Source organism: Perissodus microlepis, chromosome 7 (assembly GCF_051167445.1).
Source record: "Perissodus microlepis isolate ML-2025 ecotype Zambia chromosome 7, ASM5116744v1, whole genome shotgun sequence".
NCBI lineage: Eukaryota > Metazoa > Chordata > Actinopteri > Cichliformes > Cichlidae > Perissodus > Perissodus microlepis.
In genome coordinates, this window is record NC_140467.1 from 55,666,894 (window position 1) to 55,694,041 (window position 27,148).

General features: G+C 41.0%; 2 protein-coding genes across 5 annotated transcripts in view; both read right to left on the reverse strand.

Moving 5' to 3' along the window:
- Window positions 1-15,207, reverse strand: part of myo18b (myosin XVIIIB) — a 61,076-nt gene extending 45,869 nt beyond the window's left edge. For 2 of the 4 annotated variants that reach the window (XM_084936111.1, XM_084936110.1), the window contains exons 1-9: window positions 14,939-15,197; window positions 9,224-12,686; window positions 7,116-7,541; window positions 4,550-4,613; window positions 4,188-4,300; window positions 1,587-1,754; window positions 1,275-1,485; window positions 516-658; window positions 303-403 (exon numbers count right to left, since the gene is read on the reverse strand). In XM_084936111.1, the coding sequence (XP_084792237.1) occupies window positions 303-403; window positions 516-658; window positions 1,275-1,485; window positions 1,587-1,754; window positions 4,188-4,300; window positions 4,550-4,613; window positions 7,116-7,541; window positions 9,224-9,463 (1,466 nt within the window). In that variant the 5' untranslated portion in view covers window positions 9,464-12,686; window positions 14,939-15,197. Of the gene's footprint in view, window positions 1-302; window positions 404-515; window positions 659-1,274; window positions 1,486-1,586; window positions 1,755-4,187; window positions 4,301-4,549; window positions 4,614-7,115; window positions 7,542-9,223; window positions 12,687-14,938 lie in introns of those variants that run through there. The other 2 variants (XM_084936113.1, XM_084936114.1) reach the window with 2 other exon arrangements.
- Window positions 15,208-16,825: 1,618 nt separating this feature from the next.
- Window positions 16,826-27,148, reverse strand: part of grk3 (G protein-coupled receptor kinase 3) — a 69,386-nt gene continuing 59,063 nt past the window's right edge. Inside the window, exons 18-21 of the mRNA XM_084936115.1 lie at window positions 22,848-23,010; window positions 22,627-22,763; window positions 20,666-20,779; window positions 16,826-20,577 (exon numbers count right to left, since the gene is read on the reverse strand). Coding sequence (XP_084792241.1) covers window positions 20,416-20,577; window positions 20,666-20,779; window positions 22,627-22,763; window positions 22,848-23,010 — 576 coding nt within the window. The 3' untranslated portion in view covers window positions 16,826-20,415. The remainder of the gene's footprint in view (window positions 20,578-20,665; window positions 20,780-22,626; window positions 22,764-22,847; window positions 23,011-27,148) is intronic.

Here is a 27,148-nt window from a genome sequence, read left to right on the forward strand (position 1 = left end):
TAGGTTGTTATGTGGCAAATCAGTAGCTCTATAAAGGAAGAATCTGCAACATACACCTTCAGCTGCTGCTGCTTCAGCAGGACCACAACTAGAACATAAGAAGTTATGAGGGCTTAAAAATTTGGGGAAAATGTGGACAAATTAAAAAAGTGACAGATTTGAGTCCAACCCTACAATATATACTTTGAGGGCCAGTAACGTTTCATAATGTGAAGGTAAATTTCCTGTTGCGTCATTAAATATGTTGAATATATAGTGCAGTTCTTAAATAAATCTGCCTGTTAACTTTTACTGGAGATTACCTCATCTCTGCGCTGAGTCCTGCCAGCATCTGAGAGAAGACCAGGAAGTTACTTTCTCCCTGAATTTTCTGGCACACTTTCCATTTGTCCAACATCAAGGTCTGAATGATGGAGAAGCAGGACAAAAAGGAGGAAAAGGAACAGAAGTCACAAATCCCAATTTACACAGCCATGTTTGACTAACTTACATGGGTTTGTGTCTGGGCTACATGCCTGTAGGTGTCCAGCGGCGGCTTGTCCAGCATGGTTAAAATCCAAAGAGAAAACCATAGCAAATCGAGACGACGCATCACTGTGCTTAGAGCTCACACAGCCAAAAGACCTCAGGATAGTGAACATAGCCTGAACACGCTCCACTAGTGAAAGAAATAGCAATAATCACAGTAGGGAAGTGTGGACAGAAACTCGTGTCCTTATGAGAAAAAAAGAAAGCTGAGGAAAACAAGCTGAAGCAAACATTTCAGCAAAATGAACCTACAGGCTCGCTAAAAACAGGACACCCTCTATTACATCGAAGGTTTTACCTCTCAGGACAGACTAAAAATAATCCTTCCTCAGCAGATTTTAAAATTACTTGAATGAACGTAACACATGACATATCACACATTGTTATAGTCATAGTTTATTTAACAAAACACTACTTGCACCTCACAATTTAATAGCTTACATTAGTACTTGAAGTAATCTTTATTGTGTGATACTGTCAGTCTCTCACATCGTTACAGAGAAATTTTGATCCACAAACTCCCTGAAAGGTTATTTTTCATCATTTTTCTTACATGTTGATGTGTAAAAGCTAACGCTGTATATAACGTTTATTGAATATAGTTTTGGGATTCATTTAAGATTCATAGTTGTAGCGACTCACTCACAGTCACTGAAATGACAGACTAGTACCAGTTTCAAGTTTTAGTGCTGATCATTAACACTTTAAAAACTTAAACAGTTTTCATTTTTACAACGCACGCTCACCACTCATGTTCTCTCCTGCTGTGCCAGCTTGTTTGATAAGAGCATGTGTGAAGGTCTGACATGCCGTGGTCTTGCCCGTCCCGCTGCGTCCCAATGCACACACACTGTGATCCCTTCTGGTGCCAACCATAGACATGTAGACCCGTTTGACCAGGGCAGCCAGGGCAGGAGGAGCATCCCACACAGACTCCCCTCGCCGTGACTTTGGGGTCTAATAGAGAAAAAAAGAAGATAAACATAAAATGTTGCACATACTTAATAAGCTTTGTAGTTTCATAGGGTTACTGATCTGTAAATGTGTGTAAATTTTACCTTGCTGTGGGTCTGTAACGGGGGCCAGAAGTTGACCAGGTTTGGTCCTGCATGTGTCAGTGGAAGATTTGCTTTAGCTCGACTGGTCAGTGTGTGCAGAGCTCCACATTCATTCACGCTCTGCAGGTCACTCAGATCCTCACACAGGTCGAGCTCTGGTGGATTACACTGTGGAGGAACAGCATCTCCATTAATTGGTTCAAATGTGAAAGAGTTAGTCTCAGATTTCACACAGATTACACCCTGTGAAAACTGTTTTCTTCTGTCTTAGTGGAGATGCTTTATAAAGTTATTAAAAAATGCTGCCTTTTTAAAACCTTGATATCACTAATGTTATTGTTCTGGATTAAGATAAGATGACAAACCATAATATGTTTATGTCTATACAAATTTTCAAACTATTTCAATTCAGCATCCTGAATGAAACAAAATGCTAATTAACCAAAAACTAAGATCATTTCAGTTTTTCAGTTTTGTTTATATAAATTTAATTATTATTTGAAATTATTCTTTCTTTCTCAGGATGTACCAAACTGTAGATTTTGCCGCTCCTAACATTGTAGCAGTTTCTTGGATGGGTTTTTTTTGTTTTTTGTTTTTCACCTGCATGGAGAGCTCCTTTTGTGTTGGTCCTGAGTCCTGTGACTCAGTGGTTTTGTTTTTGTTTATTAATATTCTTTGATTCAGTTAGTGTCTGGTTGTATTTTAGTGATTTTTGGATTTTGTTTCTTTGCCTCCCCTGTGTTACATGTTTTCTTGTCTAGTCTCCCCAGTCCCTATGTCGTGCATCTCCTGTGTCTTCTCCTGGTCAAGTCTACATCTCCATGCCTGTCTTGTGTCTCATGTCCTGTGTTCAGTGTTTTGAGTTTTGCTTCCCCTTTGTCTCGTCATGTTTGGTTACTCCCAGCTGTGCTCTCCTGCTGTTTCTCATTTCCTCGTTTGTTTTTCATAAGTTTAGTTTATGGATTATTTCCCAGCAACTAAAGCTGCCACTTTAAGTATAAAGTGTCACACAGCCACACATGACAACTTTGGACACATGTTATCTGTTTCACAGCAAAATCTTCCAAATGCAAGCACCACACCTCAAATCAACCCCAGCACTATTATCTGTTTAATTGAAAATGACATAACAAAGGAATTGCCCACACCTGCCCATGGCTTTGATTCAATTGTCCAAATATTTTTGGTCCTTTTCAAAAGTGGCACATGTTAAGGAGCTGAAACTCCAAAACTCTTCATCCAATTTGAATAAATTGTAATCTTATGTCCCTTGAGACCTCCAGTAATTCTCCAGAACCACAAACTTCACTTGGTTCTTTTCAGGAACACCGTCTGAACCTCATCATGCTGAACGTATTCTACTTCTCACTGGATTTGTGTTTTGGCTGCGGGAAATTGTTTCTTTACTGATCTTTTCCTGCCTTATGTCACTAGACTTGATATGACTGCGCTATGCTGTTGCTGCTGACTCCAGTAAATTCCACAAGACATGCTGTGTAAGTAAATACAAACAACAACAGTTTAGATGCACCTCTGCAAAGCACAGATGTGCTCTCTTATGTATTTAGGGAGAAGAGGTTTTTTTAACCTCTTACCTTAACATTCAAGACTGGTGAATGTCTTGAATGTTTTCCACTAGTTTTCCATTTGTGAGTAACAGAAAATTATTTTTCTCAATGTAGAATGATGGACACCAGACTGTTTGGATATGGCCTTATAACCCTTCCAAGAAGCCTTTTCTGTCTTACCACAATTGTGAGTAGCAAACTGTTAAATGAATGATGACAAGGTCCTGTCATATGTCCGATGTCCTGTGTTTTAGTTCATCTGAGGTTGCATGTACCCCAATTTAAAACCTACTGAGGACCAGATGATTTTGTATTCTTCCTGATATAATAATAATGGATTGCATTTATGTAGCACTTTTCTAGACACTCAAAGCGCATTATAATTCCACTCTCACATTCACACACTGGTAGAGGCAAGCTACAGTTGTAGCCACAGCTGCCATATCGCCCCATCGGCCCCTCTGGCCAACACCAGTAGGCGGTAGGGTGAAGTGTCTTGCCCAAGGACACAACGACCAGGACAGACAAAGCTGGGGATCGAACCGCCAACCTTCCGGTTACAAGATGAGCTTCCCAAACCCCTGAACCATGGTCGCCCTAAAACCTTGGAATTGACAGAGGCTGTACTTTATTTTTATAATGACTGCATGTGTGTGTTACTCAAAGGAAAAGTGCACAATGAAAAATGCTTCATATAATGTTTGCAGTTTTTTTTTAATCATATCCTTAAAAGACCTTCCCCTTAAATTTCACATCACTGTAACATCACTGTAACAGGACTGGTATAAAAAACTTTAACTTTAAGCAAATGTGTGCTAAATCTCCAAAATTTAATGGAGATTTATGCTTTACTCTCTGCTGATACATTTAAATGTTGACCTTTTTGTCACATGAAATTCTCATCTAGTTTGTTTCTTAAAGAAAGGGTTGTTGAAAGGTTTGCATTAGAAACAAAGGACAAGTTGATGTGCAAACTCTTACATGATTTGGACAATAATAGAACCAGAAGGACACTTCTAGTCTGATCTACCTTCTCAACTTCATACTCGGAGACATCATGCACTGAGCCGTCCGTCTCAAGCCGGACCCTCACCCGGCCCTCGGACAGCTCTGGTGTGCCTTCGTCTGGCTTCAGCTGAGTAGCTGAAAAGAGGAGAAATGAAGTTATGTCTTTGAAAGCACACATACAGACACACTGTGAACTGAGGTGTGGAAATATCAAGGATCTTCAAGGCTACAATCAAGACTTGTTTTTTGTGTGAATGAGTCAGCAGTTATAGATCCATCCATGTGTAACTGTGGTTTCTGTTAGAGGTTAAATGTTCTTCAAAATGTACTTATAGCTAGCATGCATACTGTAGTGTGTGAGTGTGTGTTGTTTTCAATGCATACCACGGATGAAATCATCCTTGTCGACATACCACACAGTTCCAGCTTCATACCACACATCCCTAACCTGAGAGAAAGCAGCATGAGAGGAACAAAGAGAAGAACAGTAACTCTTAAAGACTTTTTGGCTGCACAGTTTCTGTAATGCATGATCATTTAAGCCATTTGCAGTGTGCCACAGCATTAAATACCATTGTTTTCAGAGTTTACTTCTAGTGAAGTCACATTTAAAGTGTTGTGTTTTTCTTTATTTTCTGCTACATTTTCAAATAATGAGGTCAATAATCCCTGTGAGCTCAAAGCTCAGCTTTCAGACATAGAAACAGAAGACTACTACTACTAGTCTTCTTCCACTTATCTGGGGCCGGGTCCCAGGGGCAGCAGACTAAGCAGAGAAACCCAGATCTCCCTCTCCCTGGCCACCTCATCCAGCATGTCCAGGGAACACCAAGGGGTTCCCAGGCCAGCCAAGAGATATAATCTCTCCAGCGTGTCCTGAGTCTGCCCCGGGGCCTCACACAGGAGGTGCCCAGGAGGCATCCCTGTCAGATGCCCGAACCACCTCAACCTGCTCCTTTCAATGTGGAGGAGCAGCGGCTCTACTCTGAGCCCCTCTCAGATGGCCTAATTCCTCACCATATCTCCTGGGAGAAGCCAGCAACCTTTCTGAAGAAGTTTATTTCATCCATTTGTATCTGCGATCTCGTTCTTTCGGTCACTACCATAGTTTGTAACCATAGTTAAAAGTAGGTACGTAGATCAACTGGTAAATTGAGAGCTTTGCTTTTCCATTCAGCTCTCTCTTCACCACGATGGATCAACCATATGTACATTTTTTATAATTACTTATATAACTGTCACACTAGTTTCTTTAGTTTAGGCTTTTCATCATATGTTGGACAGAACGACAGTGGATTGGGTAGTGAATTATATTGTCTGAGATTTAAAGATCTTAAAATGACTTAAATGTAACTTTTGTTTGTCTCCGTAAACATTTTGATTCCCACTATGCACATAGGTCAAACTACTGAAGTATGCAAATACAAAAAACCCCTAAAATAACCTTTAGTTTTGGATTACTTTGTTGTTTCTCTATTGAATGGAATGGTAATATTTAATATCTACATAAATGGGTACTGTCACACCAGACAGTATGAAAGGTGGACGTAGCTACCATGACGTCACCTGTTGGTTTCAAATACTGTTCTGAAGATTCAAGATGAATGTTTATGCTGTTGCCATCATGGTTGCAAGAATCCAATGGTGAGCTCCAATAATCCATTTTGCTTCTAAAGGTTCTTAGCTGAGAGACGTGACCCAGAAATATCCATGTGGCAGCCATAAGAAGATCTAATCCAATTATCTGAATACTAAGGAAAGGAGCTTCAATGCTTCCTTTATTGCTTCCTTTAGCTTAGGAGGACCATCCGTTATGAAAGGAGATGAGAAATCACCGTTTCATAATTCATTGTGATGGATCATCCCACAATTCACAAAAACCATCGACATAATGACCAAAGTCCCCAGATCATCCAAATGTTAATTGTAACTGCATTTTCCATTTTATGCCATAACTGATGTAGTTTGAGTTTTTAACAACAGTTTGTTACACTCACATCTGAAATCTGACCATCACACTGTTGGAATAAAAACTACTTCTTGTTGAGTCTTTGCTTTGCATGAACAAAATATTATATAATAATTATTATTATGGAGGGCATATTATTTTGTTCATAGAAATAAACAGTTTGAAGGAAAGTAGCTGCACTGGATCACAGCAGGTAAATATAAGAAAATCTGATCTTTTCATTTCATATGCTACTAGAACTTTACTAAGATGGGCAAATTATTGTGATATTGCGATAGCAGGGTGATCTGCAAACAATGTGCTGTATGTCAATAGGGGAGCACTGCAGGATTACTAAGGAAAAATAATGCAGCATTAACTCGGGTTTCTCTCTAAAAAATAGCACAACAATTCAGATAAATTTGAGGAGATTAGCGCTTTTGTAAAGATGTGGCAAAGAAAAGTCACTCGCTGTGTGCGCACTGCTGAGAAAAAGATGCTAATTTCATGACTTGCAACTGACAAGTCATTAGCCATTGAGCAAACTGAAAGCATCACAGCTAATCCTCCTGTGTCAAATACAGTATCATCAAAAACATATAAACTAAAACCCTACAAATTAGGTTTATTTTTATTCAGTATGATCCACAACGAGTAGAACAATGAACTAATCACCATAGGTGTCGCCATCTAATGGCCTCCAGACAGAATGCAAGTTTAAGGCACTTCCCCGCTGGCTTTACTTTTCCAACCACAAAGCTACATCCACTTTTTTTACTGTCTATGTCTCGTGAATGTCTCAACTAAGGCAGATGAGGGATCTGAATGCAGGGCATAAAGTAGATAAGTTTTTATTGGAATTTAAATGTTAGTTTTAAAAGGAAACGGTGTCACGAAAAGGGGAAAAAATCCATTAAAAATATTATTTTAATGTAGAAGAGTTTCCAAGTATTCTGCAGGCCTCAGACTATCTGTAAGACCAGATGACAAAAGCATACATACCTCCTTCCTGGCATTCTCTGTCACAGTTGTCTCTGTTTGCATTCCCTCTGGCTCCTGCCTCTCCTCCATCCCCTTCTTTTTCTCCTTCCCTTGCCCAAATTCCTCTATCCTCTCCTTCTTTGTATGCTCCTCCATATTTTTGCTCTTCTTTTCAGTCCTTCTGTCCCACTGTTGCAGCTTCTGCTTTGGGGGCTCTGGTGTTACGTCTGGTCTGGTTTCAGGTTTACCCCCGGAGTCAGGAGTCACTATGTGGCACTGAGATGAGGACCTGCCATCTGGCTGTGCTGAGTTGCGTCCTTGAGGTTTGCTGTTGTCACTGTTGTTGCTGAATTGCTCTGTCCGCAGGGACATTTCTGCCTCGAGGATTGGAGGAGTCTGATCTGGGAGGAGAAACTGTTGCACCAGGTTGTCACTCAGTTTGTTTGGCTGTAGTGGGAAGAAAAAAGTAACAGGCCTCCTTTGACTGTTAACTGAAGGTTATGCATGCGTTGTACTTGTGTGTAGTAGTGCTACTGGAAATAGTGGGTGATGTGTCACAGTCTGCTGGTGTTTTTGTTTGTGTCTTCAGTGTGAATTCTATAGCTTTGATATTAAATGCTTCCAAGTGTTTGAACGATTGGCATTAGTAACAACATTAGTAAGCAAGTATTATTAGCTTTGCCAGCTAGCCACTATTTTAGGTAACAAGCAGTTTATCTGCCTTAACAGGTAAGATAATTTTTAGTTCAGTTCAGTTCATGTTTATTTCAAACATGTACATTCACAATCATTACAAAATATAATTCAATTCTTTTGTTTGAAAAGGGGTAGGCAGAAGTATATACGTATATGTCCCTACCCCCTCAAGTTTTACCTCTCATTCATTTAATTTTCTTTTAGTCTTAAATTAAACAAACAACATATGAAGCAAAAGTAAAGCAAAACAAAACAAACAAACAAAAAACAAAACAAAAGATAAACAAGCCCCACCACAGTATAGTTACTTTCATATAAAAATAAATAAATGGTTACATTTGCACATTCACAAATTATGAAACAAACTAAACTAAAACACTATTACCAACAACATTACCATCCTGGGTTAACCCTGTTTTCATCATTCTTATATTTTTTTAAAATTTGTTTTTTATATTTTATTTTAAACTGGTTTATGTTGTTACTTTCTTTTATTTCTTCTGTTAGACTGTTCCATAATTTCACTCCCGCTATTGAGATAGACATTCTTTTTAAAGTTGTTCTAGCACTTTGTATTTTAAAAGTATAATGTGTGGTTTCCAACAGACCTTTTGATCAATGATCACACCAAGAATTTTTTTTTGATACTTTTCTTTTGGTTTCCAAATAACATAAATTTGGTTTTATCTAGATTCAATGATAACTTATTTTTATCAAACCACTTTAATATCGTTAATTCCTGTGTGATCATCTCCAAAACCTGTAGCAACTTCACACCTGAACAAAATATATTTGTGTCACCTGCAAATATTACAAACTTTAGAATCTGCGATACTCGGCAAATATCATTTATGTACATAATAAACATTTTTGGAGCCAATACTGAACCTTGAGGTACTCCACAAGCAATATCCATCAAATTAGATTTATATTCATTTATTTGTACATATTGTTGCCTATTCCCTACATAGCTTTTTAACCAGTCCAAAACCACTCCCCTAAACCTGTACCTTTCCAGTTTTTTTAATCATGAAATTTTTAATAGAATTTCATGGTTAACAGTATCAAACGCCTTCTTTAGATCTAAGAAAACTCCAAGTGTGTACCTCTTATTATCCATACATTCTGTTATCTCTTCCATTAAATCTCTCAATGCCAAAGCTAGCAATAGCAAGAGAAAATAAGTTTTATCCAAAGAAGCCCATCTGGCCCTTCTCTGGCTGTCATTACATTACTGACATTGTTTTCTCCAGCCTAGAGAAGTCCATTCCAGAGGCATCTGAGTGAGAGGGTGCCACTTTATTAGGCCCACCTGTGGCCTAATTAAATGACTAGTCACGTTTTTAGTTGCAGACCAACTCTGGTATTGGTAACACTAAGATCGTTAAGATTCAATAAGATATTGAGAGGTGGAAAAGAAATGAATGACTTACTGGCCTTTCTTCTTTGACCTCTGGCTCTTTATGTTTGGTCTCTTTCTCTGAATCTCTGACGAGCTGCTTGAGGAAACCACCTGGCAGAACTGACAGAGGCGGAGGTGGTACCGTTGTGACAATTGGCTTGTTTTCCTCCTTTATCTGTAGTTTGGTCCATTGATGATTCAGGCAGAACAAACAAAATAGAAAGTCATTGTATGGTTTGGATGCAGTGTGCAGTCCATTGGGCATGCACATCAGGCATGCACTGCATGCTCAGCAGAGAGTTAAACAAGTCAGATGCATACGTTGACAATGTATGACAAATGTGTTGGAAAGCGAAAGTTCTTATCAAACACTTTATTTTGACCAACACTCAAACATGAGTTCATCAAAACTGCTCCACAGGGTTTAGAATAAGTCCAAAAAGGGGAGGCAGTGTGTGGCACAGTGGATATAAATGAATGTGAGTCCTTTAAAGGCCTTTTTGTAATTAGCTTCCTTCAGCACTTTTAGCACCATGCAGGGTCATAAACAGTTATGAGGTACCTGAGGCGTTGGAGGGTTTTTCAAATAAGAGAATGTGTGACAATCTAAACGGCTGTTAATTTGAGTAGGATAGAATAGAATAGGCCTTTATTGTCATTGTACATGTACAACAAAATTGTGGGTGCTCCGCACCAACTGTATGGAATAAAAATAGAAATAGTAAGACAGCGGGAATAAATAACAGACAAGAAGAGTATATAAAAAAAGAGGAATAAAAACAAAACTGGAGGGAGACACACAATAGGAAGGTACACATCAGAGGACAGGTGCTTGAAAGTAGTGAAAAGACTGGAATTCTAAAAAAGTTATGGCCTACTGGACTTGTGATTGGGATTTGTTTACAGAGTTAGATTGATGCCTGAGATGTGAGGATTTGGAATTGGTGTAGAGATGAGGAGTGAACCCGAGGCACAGAGAGGCAGGGCCTTCAAGTACGCTGTTTTTTCCCTCGTGCTATTTTCATGTAGGTGAAGTAATCATTCTGTAATTTATAGACAGGTGCTCTGCAAAACAGGGAAGCTGTATGTCTGGTCTCACACCAAAGGCATTTTGGTAAACGTGGTGCCACTATGCTGGATTATTAAACTCCAAAAATCTGTCAAAAACATATTAATTTAAAGAAATTCTGTGAAATAGAAAATATTGCGAGCACACTGAGTCAATGAAAGGCATTGTGTTCAATGATGATAACAATTTTAAAAGCCTTTTATTGTTTCTCCAGCTTTTACATGAGGTGGTGGCTTTGATGAATGGCATGAAGGGCTGAGAAGTACCAGCAGAAATGGGCCCACAGGCCTGACATTTAACTAATAGTTATCACCTGCTGACACAATAGGGACTATGGGAAAGGTCAGTGCATTCTGTGTGAAGCTACAGCGTGCGATCATGAAAAACTGTGGGAGAAGCCTCATTATACCTGACTTGAATGGACTACCTTGCCATGATGTGAGCATGTGGCAGATGGAAGTCAGCTGATGAATTTGCTTGTACAGTGCCAGGTTGTTTTTGTTTCAGCAGCAGTCAAGAGTAATGCATTACCCATACCATGTACCAAATCTGGTCCTAATGCAAAATTTAGACTGGGATACACATTAGTGTGCTTGACAAAGCTTTTTATGAGATTCAAAATTGGACGACTAACCACTGAAAATGTGCCAGCTTTGTAAAACCCTGCAGTTGGCATGAACTTGTGACTGCATTAGAATAGATTTGAGCAGAGGTTCCATGGATGGTTTAAACCTAAATCTTCTCTTTAAAAATAAGAAACCCTCTAGTTCTACTTCTAGTTTAAACTAAATAAAACTGAATATTAGCTTTATGTCAAGCTAATCCAAGAGTAAAACCCCCAGACAGTTACAGTAAGTTCAGAAGATGTCACAACTGTTTCTCTGTCAGCACCAGATCTGAAATAATACAGCTACATTCAGCTACAATAATAGACGTACAGTTTATGAGCTTCAACAGAAAAGCCGAGCATCAGCTGCTCAGGCATTAGAGTGATTTTGTACACTTGTTCCTGTTTTGGGTGTTTATTTGACACAGAAGCATGGACAAGTAAATGGTCATTTCTTTATTAAACCTTTAAGAAATTAAGCAGGTAAAAGGCCTCAAGTTGATTTCAAATGCAGCTTTTAAAGGTTTTTCCTGCATGGAGCAAGAACATTAGGAGGGGCAGAATCTGAGAAAAAAATTAATTTCATGTTGCCCAGTATTCAATGTCATTTGCAAACTTGCACAGTAATTAAGGGACTGTGCTTAAAATGACAGCGATTCTTAATCTAATTATGTATACTGTAATAACATATCAGTCACATGAAGCATGTTATTGTGTAAGAATATTTGCTTTGGTTAAAACCCTTGTGTATGCAATGCAGTGTCAGTTAACCAATACTGTAATCAGTTTGATATCTGATGCCTTCCATTTGTGTTGCTGTGCTCCACAATGTAGCTACATTAAAAGTATTTTCCCAGTGACAGTCTGAAAATCCACTAGCATGTGTACGATGGTCTCATGTGTACGACAAGGTGTATGAGGGCTCACATCAAAAGGACAGCATGTATTTTCTTTACCCAGCAGAAGAATACTCTGCTTCTGTGTTTTTGCCAGGATATTGTAACACATTTAAAATCCAATCTGAAAAACAGTTTCCAGTTATCACTATCTCCTACTTTCCTTTTGTATGAACTGTGGGGAAAGACTTTGTAGCTTGTCGGTCAGCTGGGACATACAATTTCGTTTTTTTCTGTAAGGATTTCCACTAATGGTGTTGTAAGCTGGAGTCACTGAGCATAAAAATATCTTTACAATCAACCTGAAAAAAGGCTGAAAAATGGAGGCTAATCTCGAGGCTTCAAAATGGATAAAAAAAAAAAACAACCCCAAAAAACCTAAACTTAAGCATGACCATCTTTTATGTACAGTCTTTCGGTAGCGTGTGATAAGCAGAATGAACTGAGTGATGAAACTGCCATATAAGGCTGGGTGTTCTGCTCTCATTTGTGGAAAGCTTCAATATTTTGTATCTCAACAGAAATATCAGCAGATTCAGATCGCAAATGTCAAGTGACAGCATTGGGCTGTAAAAAGCTCAAACACTGAACATGCAAGATGACTAATACACCAACCACAGCAGTGACATGCTACGATGACTCAGGGTTAGAACAGAGGAGCACTCACTATGTGATCAGTGCACCACACACACACCCACACACACATGTGTGCAGTCACAACCAGCTATTAGAGTTAATGCAGCACACAGCATTTCTGCACCTCCCTTTTTCTCCCAGAGTTTTAAGCGTGAGGACAGTGCCATGGTTTCACAGTAGGGAGAGGGTTAAGGGGAGTGAGGTGGCTGTGGAGGTGGAGGGTCACGCGTCTGTCAGCAAGATGTGATGGTGGCAATGTGCGTGTGCACAGAGGGAGAAGAACAATCTGACAAGAAAGAAAGAAAACTGAGGTAAATTAGATAATCTTCAGTAAAAGACAGTTATCACACACACACACACCATCATGATCCACTTTTCCATTATTGACATACTTCACTGCCACTTTGTGTCTATTGAGACGTCATTATTTTTTAAGAAACTGTCTCGTCGTGCTCCTGCTCAGAGGTTCTGTTGTCAGTCAGCTCACACCTACTCTGTATGATGTGTTGGCGTTAGTCAATCTTGTCATTATCCACCTTTTTTTGCAACACTGCATTGAAGGCAAGGGTCTGCTGTGATTAATAGGGTCATAAACACACATATTGTTAAAGCGTAAATCTGTGTGAAAAGTTTTACTAATCAGTAGCTACACTGTGAAAAAAGTTGTGCCTTCCCATTGCCCTTGGCCTCAAACACTCGTGATGTCTTTTTGCGGTTCTGTTTTGTCATGACCCCATTTCCATCGGGTTGAGGTCTGGACTTTGACTGGGCCACAGCACTGATTCTTTCCTTTTTCAGCAGCTGTGCTCGGGATTATTGTTCTGTTGATGACCAGTTTCATTCAGGCTTTAACTGTCAGACAGACGGCTTCACACTTGACTCTAGAACACTTTGGTATACAGAGCAGTTCATGTTCTGCTCAGTGACTGTAAGGCGCCCAAATCTTCATCGCTCCACCACCATGCTGGCAGTTGGTCTGAGATGTTTGCTATGAACTTGTAGAGTCTGCGGTGGAGTTCTTGAGTTTTTTGCAGTTTCTCAGAGCATGGATGGTCTAAGCTTGGGGTAAATTTGCTGGGGCGCCCACTCCTGGGAAGACTTTGGTATACAACATACATTCGAATGCACCACAGAAACAAACTGTCAAAACCTCAGCTTTTACAAAAGTGCTCACCCTTACTGCTGATCAGATAATCAAGTGTATTTGATTAGCACAGGGGTGGGCAACTCCAGGCCTCGAGGGCCGGTGTCCTGCAGGTTTTAGATGTGTCCTTGATCCAACACAGCTGATATAAATGGCTAAACGACCTCCTCAACATGTCTTGAAGTTCTCCAGAGGCCTGGTAATGAACTAATCATTTGATTCAGGTGTGTTGACCCAGGGTGAGATCTAAAACCTGTAGGACACCGGCCCTTGAGGCCTGGAGTTGCCCACCCCTGGATTAGCAGGACCTGGATGCTAGCTACACTCTTCATTCCTACAGCGGTAAAGGTGTATTTAGTTTCTTACAGGACTGCATTGATTGTGCACTTCTCACTGCTGATGATTAGAACTTTGTGTCAGTGTGGTCATCAGATTGTTCAAGGACCCAGATGCGTGTTTGTCTGAGGTGCCAGCACTCTGTACAAAACTAAAAATCATCAGTCCAACTGATTTTCAACCTGTTGACTTCTTAAAAAGGTTCAAAGGGCGGAGGTTGAGAAGAGCGAAGCTAGATCACAACTAATTACCAATCCAGACTACCAACACAAGCTAACCCAAACATAACCCAAAATGTGGCCTAATTCCAAAGAGTAGTGGATGAAAATCATCCTGTTAAACATGGTTTCATCTGAAAGCAAAATCAAACAAGTGTCAGAGATCTCATGTTTGTTTTTTTCTCCGAACTTCCCCTCTAAGGAAGATCCAGCCTCAGAGGCAAGATAGAAAATCAGAAACATGTCTGTAATTATGTGCCATGTACCTCGCTCCAGTAGCCTTGTGGTGTGGATCATACAGTATGAGATCCTGCTCTCTGCCTGTAAGCAGCATACTAGGGGCAGGTTTAGTCAGTCCCTGTAAACAACTCAACAGCTAGTTTTAGAAGGACCAGGCATTGTGCCAATCATATAAAAACTACCAACCAACTTTCTAAATGATTTTAAAACTGTCCTAAAAGTCTGTTTTGACATAGAAATGCATCCAACAGGTTCTCGGGTGGCATGCTAAACCTTCTTTTCAACTGTAGGACCCTTGCTCGACAAGACGAGTTTATGACCTCAACAGAAAACTTCTCCTAACAAGACACCAGAGACAGAAACATGCTTGACAATAAAAATCGAGCCAACAGTAAAAACCAGTCCTCTGGTGAAGTAGACAGTGGCGTCTGAGCTAGTGTTATCTAAATGTAACAATGTCAAATCTCAGCCCAGCTGTATTACAGAATGTAGGCCCCTGAAGCCCCGCTCTTTCTAACCCAGCTCCAATCTATAAATAAAACCCATGACAGGAACTTTATAAGTGGACAGCGAACAGGATAGAACAAAACACAGCCATACCTTCCAAAACTGTAGAGAAGCAGCTAAAGGCTCAAGATGTTTAATGGCAAATCCAGCGAGCCAAAATGAGAGTCCCCCTGTCACACACTCACAGTCGCACAGACTGGGCAAGACTGACTGAGGGGGTATGCAGCAATAGTCAGAAATAGAGCGACACACAGACCAGCAGCATGGCTTCACTGACAGACGACTCCTCTATAAATATCTGGAGTCACAGGGTGGAGGAAGGGTCTCTAAACGACCCTGTTTGGAGACCTGCATGAGACACAAAGAAGCTTGTTGTCAGGTGAAGCCACTGCTTGTAACATGATCCGCTTTACCTTTTTCTTTTTAGCCATTCACCTGTCCTTCACCAGACGCCACAAGTACAGTAATCTGGATCTCCAGCACTGGGAAACGTTATCATCTTCTGCAAACATAGTAACAGCATGAAAACGTGTTTTTTTCTAAAGCTGTGTGAACACCAGGGGGAGGGGTATAATGAGTGCAGGCCGCAAATGCACATGTTCAGAGCTGCAGTGCATCAGCTGCTTGAGTTGATTGACAACTACAGCTGAAGAAGACTGAGCAGTGAGGAGAAGGCGCCTCCTGATGACTTTGGGGACGGTGTGGTACGAGCAACCCTCCTCTTAGACATGTTGTATGATTCTTTGCTAATAAAGCACATCCAGAGCACATCGTGCTGTGGTGACTAAAGCTCACTCATTCATCCACATGTACCCCTTTCTAATCACGGTGCCCACAATAAATCCTGAACTTTGCTGATTCTGTGTTTTAAGTTTTGTATTTTTACTTATTGTTATCCATCGTGTATATTTCTCTATCCATTCACACTCACCACCATACCAACACCAGGTTGGACCTCTTACCGTCAACACTGCCTTATCCTTCCGTGGCACAGATTCAACAAGTGGCTCGAAACATTCCTATGGGATTTGGGTCCACACTAACATGACATCACACAACCATTCCTAGCAGTGCTTTGTTGGACTGAGCTGGTGACTTCAGAGGAAATCGAGTACAGTGAACTCATCGCCATGTTAAAAAAAAAAAAAGTTTGAGATGATCTGGTGCTCAATAAGTTCTGTTCCATTTCTAAAGTTACGTTCAAAGTAATTGTCAATCTGTAGGTAGCTGAGACTCCTTTTATATAGTACCAAATAAGAACAAAAGTTGCCTCGTGGTTGCTTTTTCAAGGTGATATTCCTCCTTCAACCTCAAGTCTTTGTTTTCCCTTTCTTGTAGATGCTATCGGTTCTTTTGCAATCCGGAATTAAAACTATGATTAACCCATGATCATCAATTTAATATTCTCTTTTTAAAAACAGTTTCAACTGAATCTTGATACATTTTGCACATTACTTATTAATCTTTCCAGATTTCAAAGGCCAGTAGTACCTGCACTGTGGGGCCACTTGTGGAAGAGGATGGTAAAATGGTGCCCCCTGGTGGTGACAGTTTGTTTTTATGGACATTAGCAACATGGTCATGGTTTGCAGGGTCTGTTGGTTTCTGGTTGAGTCCCGTCTTGCGCAGGTTCTTAGCTCATGTCAGGGTGTCCAACCCATCTGGGACTTCCCTCTTTCTGCATCAGTGCATTCGGATCATAACTCTGTCTCAGTTTGAAGAAGTTGCATGAGTGATGAAACATTAGTCCCAATGAAAACGCTACGTACAGAATAAACATTTAGGGATTTCTTTGCTTGGATGATTGTGCATAAAGACACCTTTATCTGATATTCAACATTGTTTCATTCATTAATCTGAACCTTAAGACTGAACATATATACATATATATTCATTCACACACATAAACACGTATTTTTTTGAGGGTCATGTAATGACAATAATAATTAGACACAAAAGCAAAAGTGACAGGAGGCAACACAGAAAAAGAATTTTTATTCATGAACTGTTTTTACAAGCAGTCCTAAACTTCCTACCTGTCTCAAAAACAAAATAATCATTGAAATAAAATAAATTTTATAATAATCAATGAATATTATCAATTATATATCAGTATTATGACCTTAATTTCAATAGCCCAAAGCCAGTAGTATTTGTGTTTGTCTGTGGCATCTGGAAAACAAAACAAACAAAGAGGAGAGTTTCTGACGGGTGGACACTGGAGGATTCTACAGTGAGCACTCGGCCGAGAGCTCGTCGGCGTGGAGGAGAGACAGCGCGAGAGAGCTCACCACACACGCAATAAATATCAAAGAGCAAAGAGTCCGGCATTGAAACAAAGATCATCATCTGAAACTCGCAGGTACAATATCTCTAATAAGTCTTTATGTGCAAGATTCGAGCTGAAGTCTTCACCACGAACAGTTATACTCACATCAAACCCCGACCTCCCTTCAACAAATCCATTTTGTTTTCTACATTAAATCTTTTAAATAGACCTAGAGCATTTTGTCATTTCATATACACATATATATTTATATATACTTTGATTTTTTCCTTTTTCCTATACGCCATCCTTTTTAAATTGCCTTATACTGAGCGTGTCTGAGCAGAAAATTTGTGAGACGTCCAAATAAAAAGTCTACTGCTGAACATACAAAGCAATACCAAGGCTCACGTCCGCTCTCTCTCTCTCACACACATACACACACATACACACACGCACGCACTCACATGACGTACACACAGTGTGAGGAAAACGTTCAGGAACGAGTATGCAGAGCTAGATGGTGTGAGTCTCAATGGCATCGTGGTGTGCAAGCCAGTGCGCGCGCACACACACCTACGGAAAAATGTTTGGTCACAGTTTTGTACCCTTCAGAGATTCCACCAAAACTCCCACATCAATGTTGTGTTTGTGAGAGTGTGAGTGTGTGTGTGTGCGCGTGTGACTGTACCAGACCTGGTAGTGAGAGGTGTGAAAAGTTGAGAAAAGGAGGCTTCCACTCGATCAGCAACAGTTATTTGGCACATTTAACATCTATTAAGTAACACATCGGGATAAAAAGGTGCAACAACAGAAATTTCAATAAAAACCATTTTGGTTTACAAAAATAAAAGACACCTGGAGAGGTGACACATTTTCTCTCTAAGACGATAACATCTGCCCCTGACTGGTAAAGGCTCCAAAGAAAAAGAATCACAGAGCACCCTAAACAAACCCTTTTTCCAACTCAAGTCACACATCACAGCTCTGGAAATGCATGGACATCACAGATGAAGACACTGTACTGGATGGAAAAGAAAACCCCTGAAGTAAACCGCTTTCTCTCCTCTGCTGCACACTACTCTGGACTGCCACTGCGCCACCCTTGCCTTGAACCCTGGTGAGGTTCCCCACCAAACTGTAAAAAGTCCAATAATTTAGACAAACCCATACACCTCATCTGAACTGTGTCACATTCAGGAAAAAAATCATAACACAGTGAGAAGACAGACGAAAAGTCCACCCTGAAACACTGCAGTAGGTCCGCAGACAATGCTCGTGGACATAGCTTTCTTTAAGCTCAGCTATGGTCCTACTTGAGGAACGTAGACAGATGGCAGTGAGGGGGATCAGAACACTGTACTGGCTACAGACTGAGCATATATTTAAAGAGCAGTGAATTGGCTCACTTGTTGTGCTCATCTGTGTCCTCTGACGTGATGGATCTGATGTAGTGCAGCAGCTCTCTGACAGCAGACACATTTGGCCCAAATCCGGGCTGCTTCTAGGACTAAGGGCTCAGTCACAGCACCGGCAGTGGCTGTGCGGCCCAGCTGTGGGCAAAATGCCACGAGCCAGGCTGGCCATGAGCAGAATTTTGACCAAAGGCCATGACAAACTTCACATCGGGCCCACCTGTAGCTGAGACCGAATGTGAGAAAACTGAGGGCCGCCGCACTTCGGCTAAGTGTTCAGTGCAGTCCAGACTGAGCCTGTAGACTCATCATTGTGTGGAGTTTCTCAAAGACAAATGCGTTTGCATTCCCTGGGTGTAACCTCAACATGAGGCCTGGTGGTAAATCTGACAGGAGCCTGCTCAGGCTCAGAGCAGGCTCAGTACTTTACTGCACATCTAAAGAAAATAAGTCACAGATCATTCTGTTCTCGTTTATTCTGAACCTGCATTTATCTGCTCTCTGGAGAAATGTAGGCTAACACCAACTGGATAAAATGTGAACATTTCAACCACTTAAAAACCAAAAAAAGAAAAAGAAAAAAAAAGAGCCTGAAATAGCATGAACATGAAAGCTCATATAGAAGATCTATGCATCTAACTGGGGTATTTGAGGGTGGATTTTTCCTTTAATCAGCTTCAGCTTATTGTCTTCATCCTCCTCCCTGCACACAGTCTGCCCACAACAGCTGACTGCTCCAAGCTATTGCCCTGCATGGACAATGTGTGAGCGGGAACAGACTGCTGATTCTTGTGCTTTTCCTGGGAACAGGTTCTTACATTCTGATGTACTCATACTGGCACAGTCCAACTGAGGTAATGCAGCCCTGTAGCTCTTTCAGAGCCCTCCTCTTGCCACCTCTGAAAGACCCCGCACCAACAAAATCCTGTAAAGGCAGACAGAGGAGTTGCGATAAAGCTAACACACTGAAGTAAAACAGCGGTGCGCAGACAAAAGGGTGCTTATATTGTCTTTATAGTCTTTGCCTCCCTCCTGCTCCTCTATAGTTACAGTGTTGTCCATGGTTACCAGTACACGTACACCAATCTTCATGGCTACCATAGCAACCAGCTGCTGTTTGTCAGCCAATGGAATCTCAGTCTCTGTGGTGACTAGAGCCAATGTGAAGCTTCCTGTAACTGCGCTGGAATGATCAACAGCCTTCCACACATACACTGTGAGGGTCCGGGAGGTTGGGATGGCGCGCCATCTGCCAGCAGAGCGGATCCTCCTGGGCGCTCAGGTGACTCAAGTAAAATATTAATGTTGGCACTTTTTGCACTTCAGTAACAGTGGGAGGAATGTTTCAGAGGGATGGATGAGGACAACCAGCCTTTGTTTTCTACATTCTGTGGTAGCCTGGTCTCTTCTGGACCTGAGCATCAGCTCTGTGGAGGAGTCCATCAGGCTGCTGAGAGCACACAGAGTGGGAGGACACTTCCTGATTAATGTGATTTCAACAGCGAGGTGTGTGGTGTGGGAGGTGGTTGAGGAGGGGCAAACAGAGAGAGGAGCAGCCGTCAGTTCATGCGGGGATTCTTCAAATGTCCAATGGTTCAAAATCCTTTCTTCCTCTTACTGACTGGCAGGGTCCCAGAACGCACACACATTTACCCCCCCCCAAAAAAAAAAAAAAAAAAAAAAAAAAAAAATCACTATATCGCTCTTGATTGGTCGTCATTGTGTGTGCGCCATCAGCACCGCGCGCACACACACACACACACTGAGGTGATGTGGGCAGGTGTCTTGCAGCTGATGAGGGGGTGAGAGGTGGGATGCAGTGTGTGTGTGTGTGTGTGTCTGTCAATGTGAGTGCATGTGTTTTTATGTATATGCGTGCTCTTGTGTATTCACAGGCCATTGCTATTGCGGTGTGTGAGGGGGGGCTTGGAAAGCTCCACTACTCCAGCACGGCCTTTCCCGATGACTTTAGGAGCACGACGCAGAAGTTTCTGGGCCTCCGTGAACGCCTCAGTCAGCTCTTTCTTCCACTGCACAAACTCTGGGTCACTCTGCGCACATACACACAAAAAAAAGACATCAGCTTGTTTCATTCATCTCCTCTACAGCACTAAAGCATACAACAGCCAGAGGACGTACTTCACACTGCAGCACAAACTGTTTCCCTCCTTTGATGCGCAGCAGGATACACTTCTTGTCTTTAATCTGCGTTTCTTCCACGGTTACGATCTGCTCCATCGTCAGCAGGTTTTGCTGCAAAGATAATTGAGTGATCACAAAGTGTTCAGATGGATTTCACCAACAAGACTTCTGGCTCTGGCTCACAGCTGCTGCAGAGATGTACACCTAAAGCACTAAAAAGCACTGGCACAGAGGATTTCAGGGTGTGTTAGGACAGTCACGGAGGAACTCATGATGAAGAAGAGTAATGGAGAATTTAGACTTATGTGTTAAATTTCTGCTGTAGCTACGCTGGTACTGCAAACCCCTCTGAAACCCTACTACACGTCGATGCATTACAGCCGCAGCTGGTGTGACTGCCCTGTTCTGTGCCATGGAGTAGGGCTGGGTATTGTCACTGATTTCTATAATCGATTCGATTCCGATTCACAAGGTCCTGATTCGATTCAATTCAATTTTGATTCACACAGTCAGAAATATTATAATTCTGATCATTTATCAGTACATATCCATATTTTTATATCTATGCATAAAAACAAAGCTGACACTTGTGACACTTGTGTTTAAAAATCGATTCAGAATTTACTGAATCGATATTGCGTTATTCAAGCTAAAATTAATTTGAATTGGAAAATTGATTTTTTTTATTTATTTATTTATTTTTAAATCCACACCTACCATCAAGTCCTCCTAACCATTACGAACTACTTTCCCCCACAATTTTTAAGTGAGGCAACAAACAACAGTCTCAATGCAAGGACTCACAAATGTCAGCAGATTCCTGGAGGGAGACCGTTGCAACTACCAAAATGGGTGTGTTGGATAAACATGTTCGCCTCAAAAAAACCCTCAGCATAACAAATAGAGAGCATCCAGGAGGGGAAAAGTCCCAGGATCATATGTGTTTCTACCAGGTGGCTCTGTGTATAAAACACCGATATGACCACATGGTAATTAACATGTAAAACACACCAGTTTAAGCACAAATAGTGTGTGTGTGATTTTTTTTTGTTTGTTTGTTTATTTTAAAGTCTCTCAGATAGAGCCTAGCTGGGTTTTCCCTTTAGTTTTGATGAAAGTATAGTACAGTGCACACATTACACTTACACACAAGTAAGCAGTGTACTTCATGGAAACACTAACACAATCAAGACCGTGCAAGTGCTCCTTCACTTGTGTTGTTAGGCTAATAGCTGCAGTCTGAGATGGTCTGAGGCCTGCAGTGAGCTTTGTTGTCAGACGGTGGCAGCGAGCTACTCTTGCTTGTGCTGTTGGTGGTCCGTCGGCCGCGGAGAAGAGCAAACATACAAAGAGCTGAAGTAAATTTGAGTGTTAAACACTGCAGCCACACTCTGTGCATTTAATGCTTTATTTTCTGATCTTTACGTTTTTTTCAAATTTTCTTCTTATTCTCCTGTTCCCAGTGACCTCTCCTGTTGCTCCCTGCCCACTTGTAAACCAATCAACACAGAGCAGACATTTCCATAATCTGCTTCCAGTGACGTGCAGTCCAGACTGTGGAGAAATGCATGGGAGCAGGTTTGGGGTGGGTGGTCCACCCAGAATTGTGCACGTGATCGGACACATTTGCAGTACCATAAAACCAGATCGACAAAGAGTAAAAACTGAAGTTGACTGACTACCAACTTTCAAGCGGGGAGGCAGACTACAACTCTAAACAGCAGGGGTGCTGAGGACACAGCAGGGACCTGAGCCCGGTGGTAACACTCACCCAGTCTCTCTGCTTTTTCAGAGGTTTTAGCCACCTCTCCTTCAGAGTGGAATGAGCACAGACAGACAGACAGACAGACACACTGACCAAAAGATGAACAAGCCGAAAGCCCTCAGCCCATGATAGGCGGTCACATGACGTACAAACGTGCAGTGAATTTAGAGTGTATGCTGTGAGGCAGACTCACCCGAGTGTCGCCCTCTCCCCTCCACTCCACACGGTTGGGGAACAGATAGAAGTATCGGCGCTGCCACTGAGTGAGGAACGGGTTCCCGAGCTTCAGCATGTAGCCATGCATAATGCAGTCCTTCCCCAAGGCATAGTCTGCACAAAGACACACAGTCAGGAGGTGTACTGACAGGATATCTGTACTGGGCTGTGTGTGGATTTGTCCGTTATTATCATTACCCTCCTCGTGGCCCAGCTGCTTGTTCTTAGCCCTCTTGCGGGCCTCATTCTTATCGGTGTCCAAGTTGACAGCTTCGTAGACTGTCTCTGCCACCTCCTGCTGCCAGCGCTCTGAGATGACCAGAGGAAAGTTCTTGTAGAGCTCCTGGTCACTGTCCAGCAGCTAAGTCACACACGCACGCACAAACACAGACAGAGTGCAGCATGTTTAGTTATACATATGCTTATACCAAGACGTAGAGCCTAAGTGACAAATTCCTACAGCGGCCTCGAGGTGCAAAGCATAGAATCAAAAAAATATAAGACTTCAGTTTTTGTTTGATGATGTTTGGAGCTGATGTTAAAATGTGCCCTTATGATTTCAGCCTTCTGTCAAGTTGAGTTGAAGGCATTCAATAGTAAAGTTGCCTTTATTTTTGGCCCTCTAGCAAGGTTGAGCCAGTCATCCATATGTAGCAATAATACACAATTCCTGTTTGCTCCTCTTAAAACTGCAGCTACAGTCCGTTCGTGATCAGAATCCTTTAATAATCCCTAAGGAAATTATGTGGTTACAGCTGCGCCAAGAGAATAGCAGTAACAGACTGAGCTAAATTAAATAATATACTATGTTGCAAAGTTTACAAAATATAAGAAATAGCTCTAATATAAGTACAAATAATGGCGCCTGGTCAAGTTTGTACAACAGCAGCAATACAAATGACGAGTTTTAGGCTTCTACTCATGTTTACATGAACTGCAGCCATCTTGGGCTGTGAGGTCAATTCTTCTCTGACTCTCCAAGTTGGAAATCTACTCCGGATTTCAGACTTTCCTCTTCAAATGGAAGAGCAGCACAGAAAGAGGAAATGACACTGACCTGTCACCAGAGACAGACCCGACCCTGTGAAACATCCACTCACAGGAAAAAACAATGAACCAAACACTGGCCCTAAATGCTGCTGCCTTTTCTGACATTGTGTTGTGTTTTACAGCACATGGTCACCGGAAGCTAAGCCCTATTCTGTCTCAGAGTATTGTGCTTTAAATCTTTCCTCCTGCTCTTAGATAAATCTGAGGCCTAGCTTTCTGTCTGGGGACAATAAATAAATAAAAATCAGCTTTCCAAAATGCTCAAACAGTCCTTTAAATAGTCTAGTTCACTGTTCTTTGCAGCAACATCTGGAAACATTACATCATCGATAGTAAAATCTTCCACCTACCGCCACATGTCCAATGCCAAACAGGTGTCTTAAATCTGCTGGGATCTGACATTTTCTTCTTTGTTTTTGTTTTCTTTTTTACTAAAATGAAGTCTTTAGAAATGGATTTCTTACCTATCTACATTCTGCTGGCAGATCATTTGATACACAGCCAATACTAAGCAGTCTAATATAAATGGCCTGCAATAAATCCTACCATGTTGGAGATCCTGGAGGCTTAAGTCCGTACAACTGTATTGTGTTACAGAATATCTCTAACCTATTTAAATCAATCATACTGCAGTAATCTATCTGCTCACACCAGGGTGGACTGGGGCTATACACCTTCCTTGGTGTGTTAATGCTCCAACTTTTACTATCCGGCAGTTGTTTTGAATATTAGTCCATCGTGGCTCCTAAGCTTTGGAATAATCTTCCTCTTCACATTAGGCAATCGACATCAGTGCTGGTTTTTAAATCCAGATTGAAAATGCATTTTTATTCACTGGCTTTTGACTCAGTGGTTGACTGACTTGTATTTAGTTATATTTTATTGTTTTCGCTATGTTTATTATTTTATCGTATTTATTATTCTTATGGTACCTATTATGTTTCTATTGTTCAGCACTTTGGTCAGCCTTGTGTGTTTTTAAAGTGCTATATAAATAAACGATGATGATGATGATTAGTCCCCCGCTAAAGACCAGCTCCATCTGGGGAAATGCAAACAAACACTCCTGTGTTTCATTTCTGTGCGCTGGAGCAACAGAGAACAAATAAATGTTAACTGCAGCAACATTAACATTAATGAAAGAGGAAACTGCTGCTGCAGAGCAACCAGGAGACTGGTGCTAATGTTATACAGCAGCTTTCTATGAACCCTTTCTACAAACTCACTTTCTCTATGTGCTTTCTTCCACCACAGTCTGAAATCATGGTTGAGAGATCACTGAACATCTTTTTCACCTTCCACTCCTGAGATACGGTGATGAAACGTGCTTTTGCACAACATGACATCACACTCTAAGTTGACACACACTCAACACAAAATATAATGACTTGGACATTTGTGAAAAAAAGCGATAATTAATGTGCTTGTTAAGTAAGATTCCCCTTGACCTTTAACCCTGGCGCACAAAAATCGAATTAGTTCGTGTCCAAGTTACCACCAGAGTCTATGCTTATTTAAGTATGCTTTAATAAGTATACTTAAATAAGCCTGCATAAGATGGAGTATTCTAAGCCTGCATGTTTAAAAACCTGCAGCTGCAAGCAGGCTGGCGTGTCTGACACAAATCAGGAAGCAGAGATGTCACTGAGCTGTATCAAGTGGCTAATTTATTTAAACCTCTCAGGCTGCAGCCCTGCTGTGAACATGCACTACAGCTCTTGGGAATTTCATTTCCTGGAAAAATATTTAGTAATTTTAGTAAGAAGTTTCATTCTGATCAGCTCTTCTTTGCCCTGGTGAACTTCCCACATTACAGAAAAATACAGCTGCTGTCTGACTCTCTCTGCACCACACTTTGTATGACTAGAAACCAGCACATCGCTGAACACAGCAGCCCACTGCACACATGGTGTCACATCTCTGGTAATCTAACATGAAGGGAGTTGAAACATAAACATCATGGGACAAAGAACATCTAATGTCTGTGAGATTATGGTTAAAAGCCTACCTAGCTTAACAAATAAAGCCGTGTTTTCCACAGATTTATTACATGTCTGTGTGTTAAAGGAAGAACATGTGTGCGAAATTTATAAGGCACTCCTCTGCAAACATTTTAATAAACAAGTACATGTGACAAACAGCAGTCATTGTTTGGTCCTGCTGTTTGGGTGCACTGGCAGAAGGTTTTCATTGCAGAACGAGGACTACTGTCACAAAATGTAATCTAACAAAGTAAAGCTGAAGCTGCTCTGAGTACAGGGTGTAACATGTAACGTGTGGATGGCTAGTAAACTGTGACTGCACTTTAAGAACAGCAGCAAGTGGATTATCCACTAATAACGCAATTACTGAAATGGGAAAAAAACCAAAAACAAAATAAAAGCCAGTGGGTAGGACACACTGAAGCTGTCCGATTTCTCAGACTTCTTATATGATTTAGTGCTGAGCTCAGATAAAACAATTATTGTGGGTGATTTTAACATCCATGTAGATGCTAAAAATGACAGCCTCAACATGGCATTTAATCTGTTATTAGACTCAATTGAATTCTTTCAAAATCTAAAAGAACCCACCCACCACTTTAATTACACTCTAGATCTTGTTTCAACATGTGGCATAGAAACTGAACATTTAACAGTGTTTCCTGAAAACCGTCTCTTGTCTGATCATTTCTGAAAAACATTTAAACTTACAATAATTGATTACACAGCAGTGGGGTGTAGAGTTCATCACAGTAAATGTCTTTCTGAAAATGCTGTACCTAAGTTTAAGAATATAATTCATGTGCTGTTATCATCTTCAATGGCCTGTACCAGCACAGAGCAGAGCAGCTACCTGAACGCTCCTCCAACAGAGGTCAATTATCTTGTTAATAATTTTACCTCCTCACTATATGAGTGAGTATGGCACTGGATACTGCAGCTCCTGTGAAAAATAGAGCCTCAAATCAGAAGTACTTGACTCCCTGGGATAACACTCAAACATTCACCCTAAAAGCAGATAACTCGTAAGCTGGAGAGGAAATGCCCCATCACAAATTTAGAAGATCATAATTTAACCTGGCAAAATAGTTTTCTGCTTTATAAAAAAAAAAAAAAAAAAAAAAGTGAAGCTAGAACATCTTACTATTGAACACTGATTGAAGAAAATAAGAACAACCCCAGGTTTCTCTTCAGCACTGTAGCCGGGCTGGCAAAAAGTCAGAGCACTGTTGACCCAATCATCCCTTTAACGTTAACTAGCTCCCCTCAGGCATTATCATCAGAAGGCATAGCATACATATTCACTGCTATGAAGATAACACCCAACTTTATCCATCCATTAAGAAAGATAACACACACCAATTAGTTAAACTGCAGAAATGTCTTAAAGACATAAAGACCTGGACGACCTCAAATTTTCTGCTTCTAAATTCAAATAAAACTGAGGTTACTGTACTCAGCCCTAAA